The following is a 23072-nucleotide window of genomic DNA, read 5'->3' on the forward strand; positions in this document are numbered from 1 at the left end:
CCCGTGGGGCCCTGCGGTGTCCGACTTCCGGCGTGGGTGCGGGTGGGCACACGCGGCCGCCGTCTGGTTGACTTTGCGGAGCCATGGAGGGTGGCTTCGGCTCGGATTTCGGGAGCTCCGGCGGCGGGAAGCTGGACCCCGGGCTTATCATGGAGCAAGTGAAAGTGCAGATCGCCGTGGCCAACGCGCAAGAGCTGCTGCAGGTCCGGGGCGGGGGCGGGGGGCAGAGGGTGGCGGGGTCCGCCGGGGGCCGGCGTCGCAACTGAGGGCTCGCGTGTCCCCACAGAGGATGACGGACAAGTGCTTCCGGAAGTGCATCGGGAAGCCGGGGGGCTCCCTGGACAATTCGGAGCAGGTAAACGCGGGGGGCCGGCGGGGTCGCGGGCCCTGACCCGGCGGGGAGGCTTCTCCGCGTGCACGCGGACTAACGGGGTGACGCGGTGGGGCCGCGGCGCGTGCGCAGTCCGCTGCCGGGGGGGTGGGGGCGCCGGCTGCGGTCCAGACCTGAGCCGTGCGCCTTCCCCGTCCCTAGAAGTGCATCGCCATGTGCATGGACCGCTACATGGACGCCTGGAACACCGTGTCCCGTGCCTATAACTCGCGGCTGCAGCGGGAACGAGCCAACATGTGACCGCGACGCGCCAGCAGGCCACCCCCCAGCCTTGCCCCAGCCCCGGACCCATTTCCGTAAATGCTGTTTGTGAGGCGGGGTCAGCCTGTGCGTACTGCCTGCCAGAAGTTTATGAGAACAAGATTGGTGCTGGGACAATTGGGACTCTGCCCGGCCCCTCCGCCTACATGCACACGTGTAGTGGGTGTAGCTTGGGTCTTGGGAGGGCCCTGGCCCCGGTGCCACCTCCCCTTGTGCGCCCGTTACCGAATTAAGTCCTGTGGACCCTGCTGGGGCCGCAGCAGAGTTGACACAGCACGAGTATTATTCGGTGGCCGAATAAATGGAACAGCGGGAGCTAAGTTCACAGCTGAACTTCTCACCCACCTGGCGAGGGGGATTTAATTTTAAAGGGAGGAGTGAGGTTAATGATGGGGAGGTACACACATTAGTCTACTGGGGAAGGGGCAAGGCTTTTTTGAGGGAGTTGGGGGGGGGACACCGTTTTTATCCTGTTTTGGTCTTTAATGTATGTACCGGCCTTTGGTAGATGTGTCATTTAATATGTTAATATAGTAAAATCAACACATAATGAGGTTCAGGGTCTGTTGGAGGTTGGATTTGCCGCCATCTTGGTCCCAGCTGGTTCCACTTGGTTTTTTCTTTGTGCGTGTAGCTTCGTCTCTTATCTCTGGACCCTTTAACTTACAGATTTATGTTCACTCCTGCTGAAGGTGTGGCGGAGAGGGTGGCAGGTTTTGAGCAAAGACCTGGTTTAGGTCTGGCAACAAAATCCCCCCTTCCCTTGTCTGCTCCTCATTCTTGAGGGGCGCTGAAGGGCGAAAGTTTGATTTCTGAAGCTGCTTTTTGCTGAACGTGGGTGTAGTTTTTTCTTGGATTAGAGGAACAGAACTGTGCCCTGACTAACCTAAAATAAGTTTGATTGTCACCAGGATGCAGTCCCAGTTGCTTGTATCCTTGTGTTAGTATCATCTGAAGTTTGATGGTTTCAAGCCATTTACTAACGAAGTTGACAAGGCAGTCAAGGAGACAAAGCCCGAAGGTGAGCTGGAGGATGATAGCAGTTAGTGGACCAAGCAGTGGAAGAAACCCGTTCAGCTGCGGGGGCTCTGTGTGACCATATCCCAGATGGAGCTTGGCTCTTGACCTTGTGTGTTACATCTATGTGACCACTCAGCTTGTTCATAGATCTCTTTTTTTAAAGGTTTCACATTTTTAACTAATTAATTAATTTATTTATGGCTGTGTTGGGTCTTCACCTCCACGCGAGGGCCCTCTCTAGTTGTGGCAAGCGGGGGCCACTCTTCATCGCGGTGCGCGGGCCTCTCACTATCGCGGCCTCTCCTGTTGCGGAGCACAGGCTCCAGATGCGCAGGCTCAGTAATTGTGGCTCAGGGGCCTAGTTGCTCTGCGGCATGTGGGATCTTCCCAGACCAGGGCTCGAACCCGTGTCCCCTGCATTAGCAGGCAGACTCTCAACCACTACGCCACCAGGGAAGCCCCATAGATCTCTTTTATGTTGACCTCAGTCTGACCAGAGTTATCGACGTACATGCAGCAGGTTTCATTCAAAACTGCGCAGACTCCCCTTTGCTCAGCCAGGAGATAGTCAAGGGCTAGCCTATTGTCGAGAACAACGTTTGCTAGTGAGTCTAGAGAAGTACGGGGTCTTTATAAGGCAACCTCCATGTTTTTAGACGAATTCTCAAGGGCCGGTGTGAGATCTTGTAGAGTGATTTCATGGTATGTGAGACCTCCCCAGGGGGCCAGCAGTCGGAGAGCTATCCCTGCTCCTGCCAGAATGAGTCCCATTGCCCTTTGATCTCAGGGCTGGGTGATACTGATGTTATGAATGGTTATACCTAGGTTCCTAGAACTTGGCCGGCCTAGTGTTCATTGTTTCATAAATTGGGCATTATTTAAGCAAGGAGAGGCTAGAGCCCACCGCAGAGAAGGGAAGGAGTTGGGGTTGTTCTGATGGGGCAATTGGTTTATTCTCGGGCCGCAAAGGAACCAGGTACCCAGGGGGAGCGCATGCCTAGCGCACTTCTGAGGAATTGAACCACCTCCCTAAGTGGCTAGCCCAAGAGGGGGTTCCCTTGCAGTGTGAGGGGAGAGGCCCACCTGGGTAGCAGGGGTCACTGGGGGGTTCTTGACTAGCGGCTTTTCCCCAGGCCTCAGCAGGGCCCCACACTAAACCCCAGACAACTGGCGTCTTCCCTCCCCGATAAGTGCATCTCCTGTCTGGTCCCTGTGTGTATTCGTTGCGTGGGTGCAGAGGGCACCAGTGGGTGAGATTTCCATAGGAGTCAGTCCCGGGGCACTTAAATTGTGGGGCAGTGGAAGAAGCAGCGCTCAGAGTCCGGAGCAGCCCCAGGGCATTACTGCAAGTTTCTCCCTTTGGTAGGGGCTGCTGACGTGGGCAGTGGCAGCAAGACCGCACTTTAGAGTGAGTGCTTTGTATTTGCTGGAGGTGTTAACTTCAGGGATGAGATCCAAGCAGGAAAGCTGCGTTCAAGAGGGGTAGGTTTAGCAGGCCCGTTAGCCAAGGTGAGAGTGATGCTGTCATTCTTAGGGGTAAAATGTAACACCTTTAATCCACAGGCATCACTTTGTGGGTGGGGCTGACAGACCAGCACTGGGACAGAGTCTGTCCGCAGGCTGTAATCCCCAAGAAATGCACTGTTGCGTTAAGCTCTCATTTCACGTGGACAGTTACAAGGGACAGGCTTAGCCAGCTGCTAAGCCTGTCCCCCACCTTACTTATCTATCAGTAAGTTCTTCCTTTTGAAAAGTAACTTAAGGTCTCTAACAGGCTCACAGGTGTATGGAGCGGTGGCTCAGTAACTCCTTCCTCAGGTGTGGGTGCTGCCTTCACTCTGGTATGGCGGGTCCCCGGGGCTGTGCCGTGTAATTGTCAGGCAGTCTGAGTGGTCAAGATTACTAGATAAGGTCCTGTCCACTTGGGGTCTAACTGGTCTTGTGGTTTTCCAGCCTTCTGGGTTCTCAAATAAACCCAATCCCCAGGGGAGAAAGGATGGAAAGTGATGTCAGAAAGGGAAGGCAGTTCCGGATCCCTGTAGGCGTGTAAAGCTTTGCATATTTCCCCTTTCTATAAGGCATATTTCAGTCACTCCATATCCCTCAGGTTGGTCTTGGAGCCAGGTCTTCAGGAACGGGCCTCCAGTACACGAGCTCATATGGACTCAACCTGAGCTTTCCTTTGGGGGCTATTTGCATTCTTTTTTTTTTTTTTTAATAATTTTATAAATTTATTTATTTGGGGCTGAGTTGGGTCTTCGTTGCTGCGCGCAGGCTTTCTCTAGTTGCGGCGAGTGGGGGCTACTCTTCGTCGCGGTGCTCAGGCTTCTCATTGCGGTGGCTTCTCTTGTTGAGGAGCACAGGCTCCAGGCGCACGGGCTTCAGTAGCTGTGGCTCGCGGGCTCTAGAGCGCAGGCTCGGTAGTTGTGGCGCACGGGCTTAGTTGCCCCGCGGCATGTGGGATCTTCCCAGACCAGGGCTCGAACGCGTGTCCCCTGCATTGGCAGGCGGGTTCTTAACCACTGCGCCACCAGGGAAGTCCGCTATTTGCGTTCTGAAAGGTGTTGTGGGGAGACGGGACATCCAGGGTTGATAAGTGTCGGGACCTAGTTTGCCTAAGTTTCTTTTGAGGGTTTGATTTGTTCTACTTTTCCTGAGGACTGTGGTGTCGAAGTGGAGTGTAAACCCCATGTAATTCCTAGAGCTCTAGAGAGTCCCTTAGTAATTTGGGAAACAAAGGCAGGCCCACTGTCACTCTGGATGGACTTGGGGAACCCAAACCGAGGGATTATTTCCTTGAGCAGGGCCTAGACCTCCAAGGCAGTCTTGCTTCAGGCGGGAAACGCCTCCATCCAGCCGGAGAAGGTGGCAGTCCCAGCCGGCAGAAATCTGACATTTCCTTGTGCCTGGGGCATTACTATAAAATCAGCTTGCCAGTCTTGACCTGGACATGTGTCTCCATACCGGGTGGCGGTCGCTGCCTTGACCCCAGTGGCGGGTGTAAGTGTTGGGCTGATTCCGGAGGCAGATAGGGCAAGCTTCATCCCCCTGTTTAAGGAGACGGCGGAGACTGGGGGTAGTCATGGACTTGATGAGCCATTGATACAGGCCTCCTGCGCATAACGTGTGCTCGGGCCAGCTTCCCTGGTGGCCTGCAGTGCAGAGGCCGACAGGAGGAACCGTCACCCCGGGTATCCTGGGCTTTTAAAATAGCCCCATCCCAAAGCCTTTTTCCTTTCTTCTGGGGGGTGGATGGGAGTTAGCGTCTGGGGGACCCGGCAGGAGTGGCATCGGAAGTCCGTCCCCACCCTCTGCTGCTTGTTTAGCTGCCCTGTCCGCCCCGTTGTTTCCTCTTATAATTCCTGCTTCTGTCTTTTGATGGCTTCTGTGGTGAATGCCTGCTGCTTCCACAGGCGGGAGTGTAGCCTCCAGCAGCTACATCATTTCTCCCTCCTTCTTTGTTCCCTGAGGTCAGCGTTCCCCTCCCCCTCCACACGGCCCCGTGGGCGTGTAGGGTTGGACAGGCATATGCAGCGTCAGTGTAGGTAGTGACAGCTTTCCTTTCCCCGGCTCTAGTGCCCCGATTAGGACAGTTAATCCGGGCAGTTACCCGGGCCTCTGAGCAGAGCGGCCAGAGGGCAGAGCTTTAGCCTCTACCCCTTGAGCGATAGAAACCACCTGGGCCAGCACGTCCTGCCTTTCGTGTCCCGTCTTTCCTAAAGCTTCTCCCGTGCGTGAGCCACTCTGAGTCTGCATTCTCTCCAGGGGAGCTCTTCAGGTCAGGCTGACAGGGGTAACCCTGCTCCATAGCTTTCTCACGACCACGGGTTCATCTGGGACCTGGCTGAGGGAGCAGCGGGGCAGGGTGAGGACATTACAGGGCCTCAGTCACAGACGTGTTGTCCAGAAGTGCGGCTTGGACGTGCAGGGTTATGGGGGGCTGGAGGTGGTGGGAGTACCAGATGGTCAGGGCCTGTCCAGAGGTTAATCTGTCAGCCTCTCTGAAGAGCTGGGAAGTACCAGCTCCAGCCCGTAAGCACGGGGGACACCCTTAGCTACGACCCGAGTCAGAGGTCTCAGTTTTGTGAAAGCTCCCCCGGGGCAGTTCCTCCTCTCATGTACATATAGATGGAGGGAATGGCTTAGGTCGTGGGGGAGGGAGGGGGCTCTCACGAGACGGCTTTTCAGTTCCAGGAGTGCCCGGTCACAATTGGGGGTCCACTCCAAAGGTCAAGGTTCTTCCCTTTTAATTGTTCATACAAGGGTTTAGCAATTAAGCCAAAGTTGGGAATCCCTATACAAGCATCCCCAGGAAACTCTGGAGCTGCTTTCCCTTACTAGGGGTGCCTGCCGTCTGGCACATCAGCCCCTTCCTCTCCTTAGATGGCGCCCTGTGCCCCTTTTCTACTATAAATCTTAAATGTTCTACCCGCTGGAGGGGGATCCGGGCTTTTTCCTTTGAAACTTCCCGTCCTCTCTCCGCCAGATGATTGAAGGCGTTAGCTGTGTTACAGTCGGAAGGCTCTTTGCTGGGGCTGGTGATCGGAATGTCATCCGCATGCTGAAGTATAGTTCCCTGTTCTAACTCGCGGTCACCACGATCTTCAGGGCAGAACCACCCAGCACAGTTGTTTCCTCGTGCTGTCGGGGCTCCTGCCTTTCAGTTGCAAAATCTTAATGAGATTTTGGGGTTAGGGGCACACAAAGAAGGCATCTATTAAGCCTAACAGAGTCCCAGGTCCTCTCGGGGTTTAGGGTAGAGTAATGTGTACGGCTTTCGCACCACAGGGTGAATCTCCTCCGTAGCTTCGTTTATGGCCCAGGGGTCCTGAACTAGCTGGTAGCTCCCATTCGGCTCCTTTACCGGCAGAATAGAAGGGCTGCCAGGGCACTGGCAGCGTCTGAGAAGCCCTTGCTTGAGTGGGCTTTGTGCCCACCAGGGCTTCTTTGCTCAAGCGGTGTTGCTCTTTATCTGGGTGATTGTGGCCGGGTCGCAGCTTGATTAGGACCGGCGGTACCCTCCTGGCTCTGCCCACAGTGTTGCAGGACCATACAGAGGGATTAACCCCCTTAAGGATAATTGGGCCATTTTTTAAAATATTTATTTAATTAATTTATTTGGCTGCACCGGGTCTTAGTTGTGGCACGCAGGATCTTTCATGGTGGCGCGTGGGCTCAGTAGTTGCGGCGCACGGGCTTAGTGCCCTGTGGCACGTGGGATCTTAGTTCCCCGACCAGGGATGGAACCCAGGCCCCCTGCATTGGAGCGTGGAGCCTTACCCCCTGGGCCACCAGGGATATCCCTGGGCCATTATTTTTGGCCGAGGGCAGTAGCACTAGGGCTCCGGAACGGAAGGGGGTCTTAGGTGTTTCAGTGGTAAGGTTTTTGTCTCAGATAAAGCGTAGCTGCCAATCTGTATAGTAAGTCTCTTCCTATTAGAGAAATTGGGCGTTCCGGGACATAGAAGAGTGAGACAACATTCTCTCTTCCAAACCACACTCAAAAGAGCTCTATAAAATTACGTTCCTGTGACTCCCCTTCCACTCCCATCCTTTTACATTTTTCTTTGGTCATCCTGCCTTGTTGGGTGTTCAGGACTGAGTAGGTAGCCCATGTGTGACTAGAATGTCAACCGTTCTACCCCCGACGGTCAGGGTCAGCCGAGGCTCCTTCAGGGAGCCCCTGGGCCCCTTCAGCCCTCTGCTTCTTCCATGTGTGGGACCAGCGAGGGTGGGCCAGGACACCGTGGTCCCCTTGGCTTCCTTCCGAGACCTTTGGGGCACCCCCTTCCAGTGGCTCTGCTCCAGGCACTGTGCACCCTGATTGGCTTGGAGCCCTGCTCTCCACTGTGGGTGTGGTCTTCGAAACCCAGGGTGACTCTTCGATGTCACAGGGTCGCTTCGGTGGTGGGGAGGGGGGAGCATCGTCACTGGGCGGCTGGTTGGCCCTGAGTCACGGAAGCCGGAATACTGGCAGTTGGTTCTGCTTGTCTGTCTTCCTCGGCGTCTGCCCGCAGATCCCGGTTGTTGAAGCCCCGAAATGCTGGCTCCAGCCCTGGGAAGTGGGCCTGGGGGCCCTGTCTCCAACTTCTGTCATTTTCTCCTCGTGTCTGGACGCTCTGGGAAGTGGAATGGGCCGTGAGAATGGCCTGCCCTGCCCCTGACCCCAGGCTCACGTCCGTGTACACGCCGGCACTCCTGAGGCGTTCCAGGAAAGCCGGGGGTGTCTCCCTTCCGCCCCGGATGATCCCTGAACCCTAGTCGCGTTTATGGGTTTCTTCTTCGCCAACTGAATGCCCTTCACAGTCACACCCCTGAAACGCGTGAGGTGCTGCCGGCCGTTTTCCTCTCGGCAGCCCCACCCAGGGTCCGTGCTGGGAACGGCCTGGATCTCAGGCTGGTGTAGAGCGTGTCCTGCATTATTTTGATGGGTCTCATCAGTTTCCTTCCTTGCATTAGTATAATCGGTGCCTTTTCTTCCCCGGAGAGTAAGATGTTCAGGAGGGTTTGGACAGCCGCCAAGTGGGGAAGTGAGTGTGACTATTCCCTGAACTAAATTAAGGACTCCCTCGGGGTATCCTTCAAACCCTTGGATCTATCCTTCCAGTTATGTAGGTCTGGGAAGACAAGGGTACGTACATAATGGTCAGACTGCCTCCTGCTTTGGGGACCTCCTGAGGGGGAATAGCCCACTGATTCCAGAGGGCTGGTACTGAATGCGGCTACGGGTGTGCAGTGGACTGGTCCCCGAGGGAGGTGTGTGGAGAGATGGAGGTGGGAGAGTCGGGGAGGGGGCAGCAGGTAGGGGGTGGCGGATTGGGGGGAGTAGGAGGCATCAGAGAGCCAGGAGGGGGAGGAGTCTCCGGTGAACTGTCAGAAGGGGCAGTAGCTGCCCTTGGTGGAGGGAGGAGGTCACGAGGGCCCTCAGGCTGAGACTCCAGTACCAGGAGCGAGATTAGAAGTAACCTCGTGTTTTGCGGTTTTTTTTAAATTTATTTATTTATTTTTGGTTGCGTTGGGTCTTCGTTGCTGTGCCTGGGCTTTCTCTAGTTGCGGCGAGTGGGTTTCTCATTGCGGTGGCTTCTCGTTGCAGAGCACGGGCTGTACGCGCGCGGGCTTCAGTAGTTGTGGCGCATGGGCTCAGTAGTTGTGGCGCACGGGTTTAGTTGCTCCGCGGCATGTGGGATCCTCCCGGACCAGGGCTCGAACCCATGTCCCCTGCCTTGGCAGGCGGATTCTTAACCGCTGCGCCCCCAGGGAAGCCCGCTATTTGCGTTCTGAAAAGTGCTGTGGGGAGACGGGAGTTCCAGGGTTGGTAAGGGTCTGGACCCCACACCAAGAGGTCTCGGCGCTCTAACTGAAACCCGAACCAGTCTGCATAGGGGCTGGAAGGGGAGGCACTGTCTGAGAGGGCCTGGGTTATAAGGTCCCCTTTTAATTCAGCGACTTGACATTCCCAGACCCATTGTGGGGCTGTAGGAGATACTCAGTGTAGGTGGGTGCTTTCAGCCACCGGCCCCTGGAGATCGGGTGAAGGCGGAGTAGGAGATAAGGGTTCTCTCTCCAATCAGGCGAATCGCCCGCAGGGCCTCCCTGGCAGGCAAGGAGGTCTGTTCAAAGAGGGCGTGTCCCTGCTCGGTGACAGGTAACCAGGCAGGGAGGCCGAATGCTCATTTGGCATGTATCCAGTTTTCTCTACTCTCAGCTACAAGGACCCAAGGCCTTCGGACAATGTGGAGGTCCTCTTCCTTCCCCAGCCAGGCAAAGTGATTTTCCTGAAATCTGGCAAAAACAAGATTTTTAAAGGGTTTGTGTCTCAGAGGAGGGGTCCCTAGGGTCCTGCGATGGAGGGTAGTGGGGAGAGACCTGCCCAAGAGAGACGTGGACCCTGCCCGGGATGGCCAGTTAGGGCAAGAGGAACCAACACAAGATGTGCTCTTGGGTTTCCGAGTAGAGCCTAGAGGTGGGAACTCCGCAGCGGTGGGGCTGAGTGTTCTACTGCGTGCTTCCGGTCGGCAGTGGGCCTGGTGCTCACCTACCCTGGTCCGCGACCAACGCACTCTTTCACGAGAGTCTGTTTGGTGGCGAGCGCCCTAGTGGCCTGTAAGCGCTCAGCCTGTACCCATGGTTGCGGCACATACTACTTCCAAGAGCACTAGGACAGGCAAGGCCACAGAGATCAGAGCCTGACGCTTCCCTGCGCCAAGAACAGAGACTAGGGCTCACATCACACACACATGAAACAAGGAGGTGCTCTTGCCACGCCGTGGCCTCTCGAGGGCTTCCCGTGCAGTCCAGTCCCCTTGCCGGGAACCAGTCCAGCTGGGCAACCAACTGTGCGACCTCGCCTCTCCCCTTGCCAGGGGGTCGGCTCTATTTAGATGACCAGCTGCCCAGTCCAGCCCTCTAGACTGAGGTCTGTCTCCAACGAGACGACCAGGATCCTTTCCCTTAACTTGCCAACCCTCACAGCCAAACCTCGGCCGGAGCGGCGTCAGCGCCCACCCCGTGTCAGGTGTCCCCTGGACACTGCCTCAATCTGTAGCAAGCGTCCTTGCTGTAGATACGCTGCGCGGGGGGCCTTTACCTGGGGAGCACTCCACTTGATCCTTGGCTGCTTTTAGATCTCAGACTAAATTCAGTAGTCCTCGCTGGCCCAGAGGTTCAGACTTGGGGCAAACTGCCCAGTTATTTAGCTGGCCTTGCCAGCCCCGGGTCAGTGAGTTCAGCCCTGAGTTACAGGACGGAATGGGCCCCACGTTGGGCGCCAAAATTTGTTTCCGAATTAAATCGTATGGACCCCGCTCGACTGGCCAAGGCTTGCTGCCTCGGGATGGGGGTGGGGTCCTTTTCGAGTTCGGGAGTAGGTGAATAAGGAAGCGGAAGCTGAGATGCGCAAGCTTTATTCAGGGGCCAAAGACTGGAGAAGCCTGAGCTAAGTTCACAGACTTCACAGACGAACTTCTTGGCCACCGGGTGAGGGATTTAATTTTAAAGGGGGGAGGAGTGAGGTTAATGATGGGGGGACATATGCAGTAGTCTACCGGGGGAGGGGCAGGGCTTTTTCGAGGGAGTGGGGGGGTCACCCCCTTTTTATCCTGTTTTGATCCTTAATACCTGGGCCTGGCTGCCGGTAGGTGTGTCATTTAATATGCTAATGTAGTCAAATCAGCGTATAACGAGAGAGTCGGTCTGTTGGAGGTCAGATTTGTCGCCATCTTGGTCCCAGTGGTTCCGTTTGGTTTTTTTCTTTGTTTGTGTGTGTGTGTGTGTGTGGCTCTGGACCCTTTAACTTAAAAAGATTGTGTTCACTCCCGCTAAAGGTGGGGGGTTGGAGGGTCGTGAGCAAGGACGCTCCTAAGGGTCGGGGCTGGAGAGTTTTGAGCAAAGATCTGGAGCAGCTCTGGCAACACGCTCGGGGCGATCAACCTCATGCCCTGGGCATAGCATCCGGGTTTGGACTTGGGAGTTGTGGCCACACCTCTCTGAACCGTGGCCTCCTGGGGTCACACAAATAGATGCTGAGGGCGGCGGAGAGAACCCTGTGCGTCTCCCCTGTAGGGGCCGCTGTGGGGACTGAGCCTCAGCGCCCCCCTCCCCTTCTTTCCCGAGCACTCCTGGGTTCCCAGGTGACAGGGAGTGTCGGTCACATAAAAGGGAGCCTCGAAGGTGAGGCTGCCCAAGGCTTGGGGTGGCCCTCTCCTGGAAGGCCTCCCCGCCCCCATCTTTCCTCCCACCTCTGGGCCCTGGCTGAGGGGCGGGCAGTTGTCGTTTCTGTGACACGGAGGGCTGAGCCAGCGGGCTGCAGACGAGGGGCTGTGTTTATTGCAACAAAATATGCAGTTAGATTGCACCCCAGTTACCCACAACCCCTCCACCCCCCGCCTGCCACCTGGACCCCCTTCTCTGGAAGGGTGGCCGGCTGGTTCCTGCCACCTTCACGTCGCTGGTCCCAGGCCTGGGCAGCCGTGTGGCGGTCACTCTTGGATGTTCTGCCCGATCCAACCTCTCACAGCAGCCACCCGGGTGTAGACGCCCGGGAACTGGGGTCGCCCACAGCCGTAACCCCAGCTGGTGATCCCAGTTAGCACCCAGCGGCCAGAGGGCTCCCTGCAGGCCAGGGGTCCCCCAGCGTCACCCTGAGGAGAGGAGAGGAGAGGCGCTCAGAGCAGGCAGTGCCTCCCCGGCAGCAGCCAAGCGTGGGCTGGCCTGATCTGCGTGCTCCTGGGCCACCACGGCAGTGTCACCTGGGCTCCCTCTGTGACCCCAGCTAGTGGCTTCCCCTGTGAGCCTCACTCGTATTATCTGGGAAATTGGTTCAGCGCTCGGGTGAGCGTTCATCCGCCTGGCAGACATTGGTGGGCACCCGCCTGGCGGTCCAGGAGCAGAACCGGGCCTCAGCCCACAGCCTCTGCCCAGCCTGCTCCTGACCCTCTGAGGGGCGGGGGAGGATGCGGTGGGGGGAACGCCGGTTTCTTAGGCATGTCCACTAAGTGGTTGTCCAGTGGAAACTCGGAGGCCCAAAAGGTGCCCTGTTTGATCTAACTGAGGAAGCGCACCGGAGGGTGGGGCCTGGCCCGCGGAGCCCCGGTCCAGTTGCACAGTGCGCTCACCGAGCAGCTGTCCACTCCGCCCTGCGGGAAGCCCGCGCACAGCATGCGGCTGCTGATCTGCACCGGGTAGAAGCGGCGGCACGTCTGCTCACTGAGGAGGCGCACGGCCGCCTTCTGCAGCTGCCGCGCCATCGTGCCTGCGGGCGAGACGGGACCTGGTGGGCCCGCGCCCGCCCTGCGCCGTTGGGACTCCCGATGGGGGCGCAGGCGGGGGTCCTTCCCGACGCCCCCGGACCCTTAACCCTCGGGGGGCGGGGGGCCCATCCGCGCCTACCTCCCTCGCGCACGGAGCCCCAGCCGGTGATGACGCAGCGCGCGCCGTCGGGGGGCCGAGGCGCGGGGTCGGGCAGGCAGATGGGCCGCACCAGGCGGCTGCGGCGCACGGGCCCCGCCAGCTCCAGCAGCGCCACGTCGTAGTCCAGCGTGTAGAGGTTGTAGAAGGGGTGCTTGTGGATGCGCGCCACGCGCTCCAGCTGCCCCTCGGCACCGCTCAGGAACGGCGTGCCCAGGAAGGCCGCCCACTGCTTGGGGTCCCCGTAGCTGCGGGACGTCGGGGACAAGCGTCCACCCGGGTCCCCGCACCCCGGCGCTGCTCGCCGGGGGCTCCCCGGCACCCTGCCCCGCGGGGGCTGCGTCCGCGGTCGGCTGGGGAACCTCAGATCGGGCACTTGACCTCGGTTGAGTCGTCCCTTTGTCCTAGAACAGCGGGCAGGACGAGGGGGGCCCCGCGCCTGAACGCGCCCAGCCGGCCCCCAGGCACTGAGGTGACACTACAAGCTGTGTCCATTTCCACCTAATATTACGGCTCTCCCGCCTCCCCACCCGCTCTGAGCTTGGCACCGCGAGGCGCATCCTGAGCTGGGTTTCTCCGTGGAGGGCAGGGCCCGTACTGCGCACCCTGCCAGGAAGGGGACTCCCCACTGGGTGACCTTTAGGGTGGTGCCAGTCTGAGCAGGATGGCTAGGGATGGAGAGACCCGGCCTGGGGCCGCCCCGTTTGGTGGGGGTCGGGGACTGGACAGAGGTGCCACACCCTGAGGTTTTGGGCTACGATTGGGTCCCGGTGAACCACGGACACCGGCCATTTGGGGCGGGCGGGACTCACACGTCGAAGCAGTGCGCCGCCGACAGCAGCCACCTCTCGGCCACCAGCACGGCCCCGCAGCGGTGCTCCCGCCGCCGCAGCCACAGGCTCACCTGCCACGGCCACTCCCCGCGGCCCGCGGCGCTGCCGCCCACGATCCTGGTCAGCGCTGCTGCCGGCGCCAGGCCGCAGTCTGCGGGAGAGGCGGCGTGGGTCGGCGGTCAGACCGTGCCTCCTCCACGCAGACCGCCCAGCTCCGCCCCGGGAAAACGCCTTCCCCCAGGGACGCTGGGCCTGGCGCTTGGTCCTACAAACGAGCCTCTTCTGGGCTTTTCTCAGATAATGCATTTAAGTTTGGTTCCTGTAACCTCAGCCTTGGGGCCGCACCTCCCCAGCTGGGGGCCAGGCCAGCATCCCCTCTCGCTCCCCACTGCTCCCAGGCCTCTTTCAGTCCCCTAGGAGCCAAGTTCCCTGCTGCCTCAGGGCCTTTGCACACCCCAGCTGCTTGCCAGGAGGCCCTGCCTGGTCTCACCAGCTCCTGCACTGGCTGGTCTTCCTGGATGCCCCATCAGGGGCTCTTTACCTGGGTCTAGTGACCCAGTGTCCTTCCCAGGGTAGCCCCTCCGTCCTGTGACAGACACCCTCCCCCACCTGCAGCACAGGGGGCACCCTCGGAACACAAGAGTAGGAAGACCAAACGGGTAGCGCCGAGGAGTGCTGCAGGGACCGCCCTCAGGACCTGGGCGGGTGCTCAGGTACACATCTCATAATTCCCACAGGCTGTTTTCCAGCTCCACAGCCAGTGCCCCCTCCCCAGCCCTGCCTCCCACCAGCCAGCCGCGTCCCCTGCCCTCCATGGTCTGGGAAGGCCCTCCTGTCCCCACACCGAACAATATGTGCCGCGTCAGGAACCCTCCTCCACCTCCTGGTCCCCACGTTGAGAACCGTAGCTACTGGAAAAGGAAGGATCACCAGGCTGGAGGCCCGACCCAGAGACAGCCGGCTGCAGAGTTAACAAGAACCAGTATTTCTCCCAAGGACACGCTGCAGCCGTAAAGTATCAAAACACCCCCTCCTCTGAGCAGCCCTGCTGGATGGGCAGGGCAGCGAGGTCCCCTCGAGCCTGGAGGATCTCAGTCACAGAGACTCTGCCCCGATTTCCAGCCCAGTCCAGCACCTCAGCTGAGGGGTCTCTGGACTCGACTTTCCACCTCTGTCTTAACCTTGTGGTCCCCAGAGAGGCACCATGTCCAGACCCCTGGCACGTGGTCTGCTTTGCTCTGAGCCGGTCAAACTCTGCTTCCTCTGTGCATCCCCTCCCCCCCTTCTGCCCTGGATCCCACCGCGCCTGCCTCTCCCTCTGTTTGTTGAGCCGCCCCTTGGTTCTTTGGTGCGCGCTGCCTTGCTGCAGCGAGCCCATAACCCTGACTTTGTGGATGCAGGTCTGTGTCTGGGGACTTGGGCTGACTGGGCCAGCCTCTGTGTGAATTGGGGGGCAACGGAGGGCGGGGAACAGAAGCCGGGCCCCATTCTTCACTTGGTGCCCGGGACACTGCGGACGGCATCTATTTGAGCCATAGGAAATTGCCTACATTTGATGGGGCTTTATTTTTGACCCAGAAATATGGCAGTTTCGTATGGTTCTGATTAATATTTAATAAAAATGGACTCCACATCACAGACACAAGCTCAGGGCCATGTTCTCTGTCACATCTGTCAGCCAGTTACTGCCCTGTCGTATCCCCCCTTAGGCCTGTGGCACCAGCCGTTACGTGTGCATCTGCCCTGTCAGTGCCGGGTCCCTGCCGTCAGGGCCTACGATGGTCTGACTTGTGTCCCCTCCAAAATTCATAAGTGGAAGCCCTGACCCCCAGAACCTCAGGATGGGACTTTTGGAGATGGGGCCTTTAAAGAGACGATTAAAGTAAAATGAGGTTGTTCGGGTGGCCCTAATCCAGTATGATTGGTGTCCGTATAATAAGAGGAGATTAGGACACAGACACCCACAGAGGGGAGACCGCATGAGGACGCGGGGAGAAGATGGCCGTCCTCACAACGAGGAGAGAGGCCTCAGAGGGGACCAGCCCTGCCGACACCTCCATCGCCACCCCCCGACTGGGACGCTGTGACAGCAGCCCCAGCAACTGACACAGGACTCCCGCCACCCACCCACCTCACTCCATTTCTCTGGGTACCTGGTGGCTGGGAGCCCACGGTGGTCTCCGTGGCATGTGGAAGTGGTGTCTGTCCCCTGGTGGTGGTGGTCATGGCAGTGGTGGTCCTGTTGGCAGGTTGGCTGGTCACCCTGCTGGTGGCCCAGGGGGTGGGTCTGCTGGCCACGACCCCCAGGCCCGTGAGGCCAGCCGTCGTCCTGGCAGGGTGACTGCTGGTGGGCGTCCGCGTGGTGGACGGCGGGGGCGTGGCGAGGGGGTGGGAGGACATGATGTCCAGGATCCAGCCCTTCAGCCGGGTGATTCGGGTGTACACGCCCGGCTTCCTGGCCTGAGCACAGCCGATGCCCCAGCTCACGATCCCCGCCAGATAGAACACGCCAGGCGTCTCCTCACAGGCCAGGGGTCCCCCAGAGTCACCCTGAAGAGGAAGGACAGAGGGCTGGCTGACCATACCGGCACCCTCTCCGCAGAGGCACTGCCAGGCCCTCCCGTGCTGCCACGAGTGGGAGAAACTCCTCAGCAGAGCTGGACACGCACAGGACCTCAGCAGGACGGGCCTCGCACCCACGTGGGGCTGTGAGACCTTGTGTGACCTTGAGCAAGTCACCTCTCTCTGAGCCAAGATTGCTCTTAGTTTTGCATTGGAAACAAAACAAAACAGCAGAAAACCCTAAAGAAAAAAACAACTCTCCTGGGCAAGAATATACAATGGGAAAAAGACAGTCTCTTCAGCAAGTGGTGTTGGGAAAGCAGGACAGCTGCATGTAAATCAGTGAAGTTAGAACACACCATGCACAAAAATAAACTCAGAATGGCTTAAAGACTTAAATGTAAGCCATGACACCATAAAACACCTAGGAGAGAGCATAGGCAAAACATTCTCTGACGTAAATCGCACCAGTGTTTTCTTAGGTCAGTCTCCCAAGGCAATAGAAATAAAAGCAAAAATAAACAAATGGGACCTAATCAAACTTACAAGCTTTTGCACAGCAAAAGAAACCATAAAAAAAAAACGAAAAGACAACCTACAGAATGGGAGAAAATACTTGCAAATGATGCAACCGACAAGGGCTTCATCTCCAAAATATACAAACAGCTCATATAACTCAATAACAAAAAAACAAACAACCCAATTGAAAAATGGGCAGAAGACCTAAATAGACATTTCTCCAGAGAAGGTATACAGATGGCCAACAGGCACATGAAAAGATGCTCAACATCACTAATTATCACAGAAATGCAAATCGAAACTACAATGAGGTACCACCTCATGCTGGTCCAAATGGCCATCATTAAAAAGTCTGTAAATAACAAATGCTAGAGAGGGTGTGGAGAAAAGGGAACCCTCCTACACTGTTGGTGGGAATGTAAGTTGGTGCAGCCACTGGAGAACAGTGTGGAGGTTCCTTAAAAAACTAAAAGTAGGGACTTCCCTGGCAGTCCAGTGGTTAGGACTCCATGCTTCCACTACAGGGGGCACGGGTTCAATCCCTGGTCGGGGAACTAAGATCCCGCATGCCATGCGGCGCAGCCCCCAAAAAAACTAACAATAGAGTTGCCATATGATCCATCAATCTCACTCCTGGGCATATATCTGGAAAAGACAAAAAATTTAATTCAAAAAGATATATGCCCCCCCCAACATTCATAGCAGCACTATTTACAGTGGCCAAGACATGGAAGCAACCTAAATGTCCATCAGCAGATGAATGGACAAAGAAGATGTGGTACATTTATACAATGGAATATTAGCCATAAAAAAGAATGAAATAATGCCATTTGCAAAAACATGGATGGACCTAGAGATTACCATACGAAGCAAAGTAAGTCAGAAAGAGAACGACAAATACCATATGATATCACTTACATGCAGAATCTAAAATATGACACAAGTTAACTTATTTACGAAACAGAGACTCACAGACATAGAGAACAGACCTGTGGTTGCCAAAGGGGAAGGGGAGGGGGGAGGGATAAATTAGGAATTTGGGATTAACAGATACACACTACTATATATAAAATAGATAAACAACAAGGCTTTACTGTATAGCGCAAGGAACTATATTCAATATCTTGAAATAAACTGTAATGGAAAATAATATATATATGTATATATGTATATACATACAGACGTATAACTGAATCACTTTGCTGTACACCAGAAACTAACACAACATTGTACGTAAACTATACGTCAGTAAAATAAAGAAAAATTTAAAAGCATGATGTTTGCTGTAGGTTTCCATTATATGTCTATCATAGGGTTAGAATTTTTTAATTTTTTAATTAAAAACGTTGTTAAAAATTATCAGATGCTTTTTTCTGTGATTTTGACGATGGCCCTGTGTCTCCCCTTCAGGGTACTAATGCAGTGAATAGCATTAATGGATTGTCCTGTGTGGAGCCAAACTTTTTATGACATCAACTCACTTTGGTTGTGATGTATTTCCCTTATAATAAATACCCTGCTGGCTTGAATTTGCTAATATTTTATTAAGGGTTTTTTCATCTATGCTTCTAAGTAAGACTGGCCTATGCATTTCTTTTTTTTTTTTTTCTTTCTTTTTTTTTCCGCCGTGTCACGCGGCTTGTGGGATCTTAGTTCCCTAACCAGGGATTGAACCCAGGCTACGGCAGTGAAAGCGCCAAGCCTAACCGCTGGACCACCAGGGAACTCCCTGAATTTCTTTACCTGTGTGTTTCTCTGGCCTTGATAGCATGGTTCAGCTAGCTTCTTTTTATGTTCTGGAGCTGATTTGTTTCCCCTTAAAAATGGGTCAACCACGTGTCAAGTGTGACAGGGTGGTCGTATACGTACTCATGTATGATTAGCTTTTCTTCAGTTAACATATACGAGACGGCTTTTAAAATCAGTGTGTATATATTTTGTGTAGATCTACCACATACTTTGAAACTGCTGCCTCATCTTCTGTTTGGACGTATCACGATCTCTCTAAACCGGGTCCCTCCTGGACTCACCTGGCAGGAGTCAACCTTGCCCTCCAGGAACCCCGCACAGATCATCCTGTCCGTGAGCGAGAAGTTGTAGAGGGCACTGCATGCCTTCTGGTCTATGATGCCCACGGATGCCCGCTGCAGGAGGTCAGGCTTGGTGGCTGCCAGGACAAGGAGACCACCCCCCAGGGCCACTTACACAGGGACCACTGTTCAGTAGCCGGCTTCACTCTGACCACAACCCCAGAGGGAGGTGCCATCCCCGCCCTACAGGCCAAGGCCCCGAGGCCCACGGCCTTGCAGGGATGTGTGTAAGTCACACAGTGAGAAGGAGGCGGGTCCCACCCTAGAATCTCACCCCTGTCCCTGAGCGGATTCCCTAGCACCTTGGGTGACCTGCAGGGGGGCTACTCTGAGGTTTCAAAGGAAGCATTAACTCTTGGGGGGCCTCTGAAGGGTATAAGACAAGGGTCCCCAAACTTTTTCCATAAAGGGCCACAGAGTAAATACGTTCTGCTTTACAGGCCAGACAGCCTGTTGGGACCACTCAGCTCTGCTTTTGTAGCAGGAAAGCTGCCCGGGGCTATCAGTAAGTGAGTGGGCGTGGCTGCGTGCCAGTAAAACTTTATTTATAAAAAGCAGCCGCACTGGGCCCATGGGCTGGAGTTTGCGACCCTGAGTTAGTGGAGAGGTGAGTGGTTTGGGGGCGGTGGGACCAGAGCCCCAGGCGGGGGTTGGGGGCGGAGGCTCACCGTTTCCCTCCTGCGTGTTGCCCCATCCAGAGATCACGCACTTGCGGCCCACGGGGAACTTCTGGATGGCCAGGGGCAGGCAGACAGGCTGCACGTACTTGTTGAAGACCAGGGGCCTGGCCAGCTCCAGCACGGCCACGTCGAAGTCCAGGATGCTGGGATTGTACTGGGGGTGCAGCACCGCCCGCCTGAGCCCCATCTTCACGGGGCTCCCGCCGACGCCCGAGAGGGACGCGGTGCCCAGGTGGGCCCACACCAGCTCCACCTTCGTGCTGCCGGGAAGGGGCCGCTCAGACTCCCTGCCGCCCCCAGGGCACCGGGCAGAGCTGCGGGACCCAGGCCCCGGGGAGGGCACCACGAGACCGTGGGCAAGGCAGGGAGCCTCCCCGGGCCTCATTTCCTTCTGGGACAAGAAGGCATGAGAGACCCCCACGGCTCTGTGACAATCAGAGGTCAATGCCACCTGCCCTTGAGTGGAGGGGAGGAGCCTGCCCCCCAACTCGGCCCCTCTGTGTCCCTCCCAGACCAGCTCGACAGGATCCTCCCGGAAGCCACTCCCCAGAGCCCCCTACTTCTTCACGCTGCCCCCCATCCGCCCCCTACCGCCCCGCAGCTGGACGTGACCCTGGCCATGTGCTGGGTCCTAAGCGGTCTCTGCATGCACGGGGATTTGATGGTGGGGGGACCCGGTGATGACGGGGGAGCCGAGGGGGCCTTACTGGTTGAAGCAGTGGGCGGCAGACAGCAGCCAGCGGTCCCCCACCACGGTGGCTCCACAGAAGTGCCGGGAACCCTCCTTCAGGCTGACCTGCCAGGGCACCTCCCCGGAGGCGGCCCCGAACCCGCCCACGATCCGGGTGGGCTTCTCCAGCGCCGGCCTGGCCCCGCACTCTGCGGGGATGAGACAGGAGGGCCCGCGCATCTCAGCCCGCTCGGCGGGCGGCGGGACCACCCTGCTTCCAGAGGGGCCTCGGGACACAGGGCACAGCCTCCGGGCTCTGGCTGGGCCAGGGCACAATCATCCCGTCACACACATGAAGAAATGGAGGCTTAAAGGAGCCCTAAGGTCTCAAGCAAGTACAAGTACGCGGCCCAGCTGGGGGGATATGGGTGAAAAAGGAGAAGATAAAATCACAGCAGCCCTGTTCCCACCAGTGTCAGCGCAGCAGACACAGGCCACAGCCCGGGGCGGCTCTGGACAAAGGCAGAGTGGGGTTGTTACGGGGTTGGGGGCAGGGTGGGTGCAGGCGACTTTAAATGAGGCAGAGTTAAAACAACTACACTCCAATAAAAATTATTTTTAAAAAATAATAAAATAAGCAGAAAAAAATGAAAAAAAGTTAATTTGATATTCATTTCCATAGGCAAAAACAATATAATATCAAAAATTTTTCATTTTTATTTGTTACATATAACTTTTTCTATATTATGTGTTGTGTGATGTTTATTTGATTGTATGCATGTGTGTGTACCCCTGTGTATGTGTGTCTTTAGCAATATATCTTTGGCCAGGTACACAGTACTTTGAAAAACTGGTATGTACTCAACATAAATCATGTATTCTTTCTAATGGGAGTGTATTATTCTTCCTACTCTTTATTTTTAAATATTTAATAAAGATGGGGAGCACATCTTAGTTGACTTTGTATACCACTGTCTGTCAGAATTTCACATTATTAATTACAATATAAATCTTGAATTGTTAAATGATTGAGTAGGAGCAACCAAAGAATAAAGGAGATTTTTGTGTTTAAAAAAAAAAAAAAAAGAGGCAGAGTTTCGACTGGCTTTGAGCCTCGCAGGTCTGTGGGACCACAAAGGCGGATCAGCATCAGATCCGGGCAGTGACTGGCCCTGGGTCCTCGGAAACCACAAAGTCGAGACAGGTGGAGAATCTGTGTGCTTCGCGTGGGTGCCTGTGTCTGCGATAACCCCAGGTCAGTCGCTCTCCCACCCTGGCCCCATCGTCACGGTCACTGGCCTCTTGCTGCCCCTTCAGGATATTCTGAGTACACCCTCCTCCCGGCCGGCAGTAGGTGTTACCAGGCAGTAAATGTGAAGGATGACCACTGGCCTTTGCCTGGGCATTTGACAGACATCACTAATCAATCACCCATCTCTTCCCCACAGAGAGCTTCGGAAAGCCAGTACCAATCCACCCAACCCCGCGCGGAGCGGACACCCACTTCTGCTGTCTCCCCAGAAAGTACCTTGTGGCTTAGAAGCAGTGGCTGAGTCGAGAGGCACGGTGCTGGAGGCCAGCGTGGGTCTGGTGGGTGTGTTGACCGCCGGGCTCTGGGGGCTGGTGGGCCAGGCGGTGCTGGGGATGGCCGGGGCAGGAGCCGCCGTGGGGGCCGGAGGCTTGCTCGCCGCGGCAATGGCCTCCAGGATCCAGTCACGCAGCCTGGTCACTCGGGCGTACACCCCCGGATGCCGGGCTTCTGCACAGCCGATTCCCCAGCTCACGATGCCGGCCAGGAAGAACCTTCCGGAGGGCTCCTCGCAGACCAGGGGGCCCCCCGAGTCGCCCTGGGAGACAAAAGCACACCCTCAGGAGGGGTCGGGGCTCCCTGGCTGCAGCCGGTCCCAATCCCAGAGCCACAGGGTCAGAGAAGGAGCCCTGGTTGGGGGCCTTCTCCCCACGTGCTCACAGGGCACATGTGGGCTGATACCTCACATCTCAGGACTCCTCTTCTAAAAAAATAAAACAGGACAGTTGGACTATGAGATCTCTAAGACCTCTTTCAGTTCTACCACTGGCAGTTAAAAAGCCAACCCAAATAAACAATATCCCCTCCTCTCCTTAGCCCAGCAGACGTTGGGTAATGTCACCAGTGGCTTAGGAACCTCCAATCATCATGCGGCGTCCTCCTGCAGGGCCGCATCTGCCCTCACTCATCCTGTCTTGCTATCCTTTGCCTTCTCCTCACACCCAGCTCACCGTGACTCTTTCATCCTTAAACACAAGCTCTCTCTTACTATTTCCCGCCGTTTTCTCCAGCTTCTGGCTCTGACGTGGCAACCTGAGCACATGTAGCAGGCGCTCCCCACCCACCAGGCCTTAGAAAGGAGAGCAAAGATATAAACTAAAAAGAAAAAGGAAATCCACAGCCATGTGACAAACCAAGCAGAGGAAATCTTGGTGCTGGACCAGCAACAGAAGACTCCCCCTTCCGGGGAGAGGGGAACCTCGGGTGGAAACCTGGGGGCCTTTCCCAGCCACCTCAGGGGCTGGCAAGGCGTCATTTGGGGCCTCTGGCCTCTCTCCCAGGCGCCAGGCTCACCTGGCAGGAATCCACCTTCCCATCCAGGTAGCCGGCACACAGCATCCTGTCGGTGAGCGAGTGGCCATACAGGCTGGCGCACAGGGCCTGGTCCAGCAGCTCCACGGTGGCTTTCTGCAGCATCTCCGGCTTGACCACTGCCCAGGATGGAGAGAGACAAGCAGGGTGAGCACTCCAGGACCCTGGCAGCCACCCCGAGCCAGGAGGCTGAGCTTCTGTTTCCCCAGCTGCGGTGGAGCGGCTGCAGCCCCAGATCAGAAGTGAGCCAGGTCCATCAATGCCCACTGACCACCCTCTCGGCCTGGACAGCTAAGTGGCATCAAAGTTAACACCCCAAGACTAGGCTCCTCACCTCCCCTCCCCAAACCTGCCCGCCCTGAGCTCCCCCTTACCTGCTGGAATCTTTTCTTAGCCCAGCTGTAGCCCCATCTTGGCTAAACATTAAATCAGATTAGGTAGCCTTTTCCTCAAATGCTCCAGGGTGTTCCCCCCCGCCACCCCCCCAGCTCAATCCAAATACCCAAGCTTGGCCCACCTAC

General features: G+C 56.5%; 2 protein-coding genes across 4 annotated transcripts in view; one reads left to right on the plus strand and one right to left on the minus strand.

Annotated features, from left to right (window-relative positions):
• The first annotated feature begins 1 nt into the window (after position 1).
• TIMM13 (translocase of inner mitochondrial membrane 13) lies at positions 2–21499 on the plus strand. 2 transcript variants are annotated; one of them, XM_082456051.1, is made up of 3 exons: positions 2–203; positions 287–355; positions 21380–21499. In XM_082456051.1, the coding sequence occupies exons 1-3, from the start codon at positions 84–86 to the stop codon at positions 21482–21484; spliced, it is 294 nt and encodes a 97-aa protein (XP_082312177.1). In that variant the 5' UTR covers positions 2–83; the 3' UTR covers positions 21485–21499. The 2 variants fall into 2 exon arrangements, with proteins under 2 accessions (XP_082312177.1, XP_082312178.1); XM_082456052.1 differs by lacking the exon at positions 21380–21499 and adding an exon at positions 533–967 and having other exon boundaries at positions 14–203.
• The window catches only part of TMPRSS9 (transmembrane serine protease 9), a 67463-nt gene continuing 45739 nt past the window's right edge, over positions 1349–23072 (minus strand). The window contains exons 10-19 of one of the 2 annotated variants that reach the window (XM_082456005.1): positions 22534–22670; positions 21460–21778; positions 19969–20140; positions 19250–19521; positions 18522–18658; positions 15564–15960; positions 13390–13561; positions 12560–12825; positions 12286–12422; positions 1349–11811 (exon numbers count right to left, since the gene is read on the minus strand). In XM_082456005.1, the coding sequence (XP_082312131.1) occupies positions 11650–11811; positions 12286–12422; positions 12560–12825; positions 13390–13561; positions 15564–15960; positions 18522–18658; positions 19250–19521; positions 19969–20140; positions 21460–21778; positions 22534–22670 (2171 nt within the window). In that variant the 3' untranslated portion in view covers positions 1349–11649. Of the gene's footprint in view, positions 11812–12285; positions 12826–13389; positions 13562–15563; positions 15961–18521; positions 18659–19249; positions 19522–19968; positions 20141–21459; positions 21779–22533; positions 22671–23072 lie in introns of both variants that reach the window. The other variant, XM_082456004.1, reaches the window with a different exon arrangement.

This window comes from Balaenoptera physalus, assembly GCF_965194825.1.
Source record: "Balaenoptera physalus genome assembly, chromosome: 3".
Lineage (NCBI taxonomy): Eukaryota > Metazoa > Chordata > Mammalia > Artiodactyla > Balaenopteridae > Balaenoptera > Balaenoptera physalus.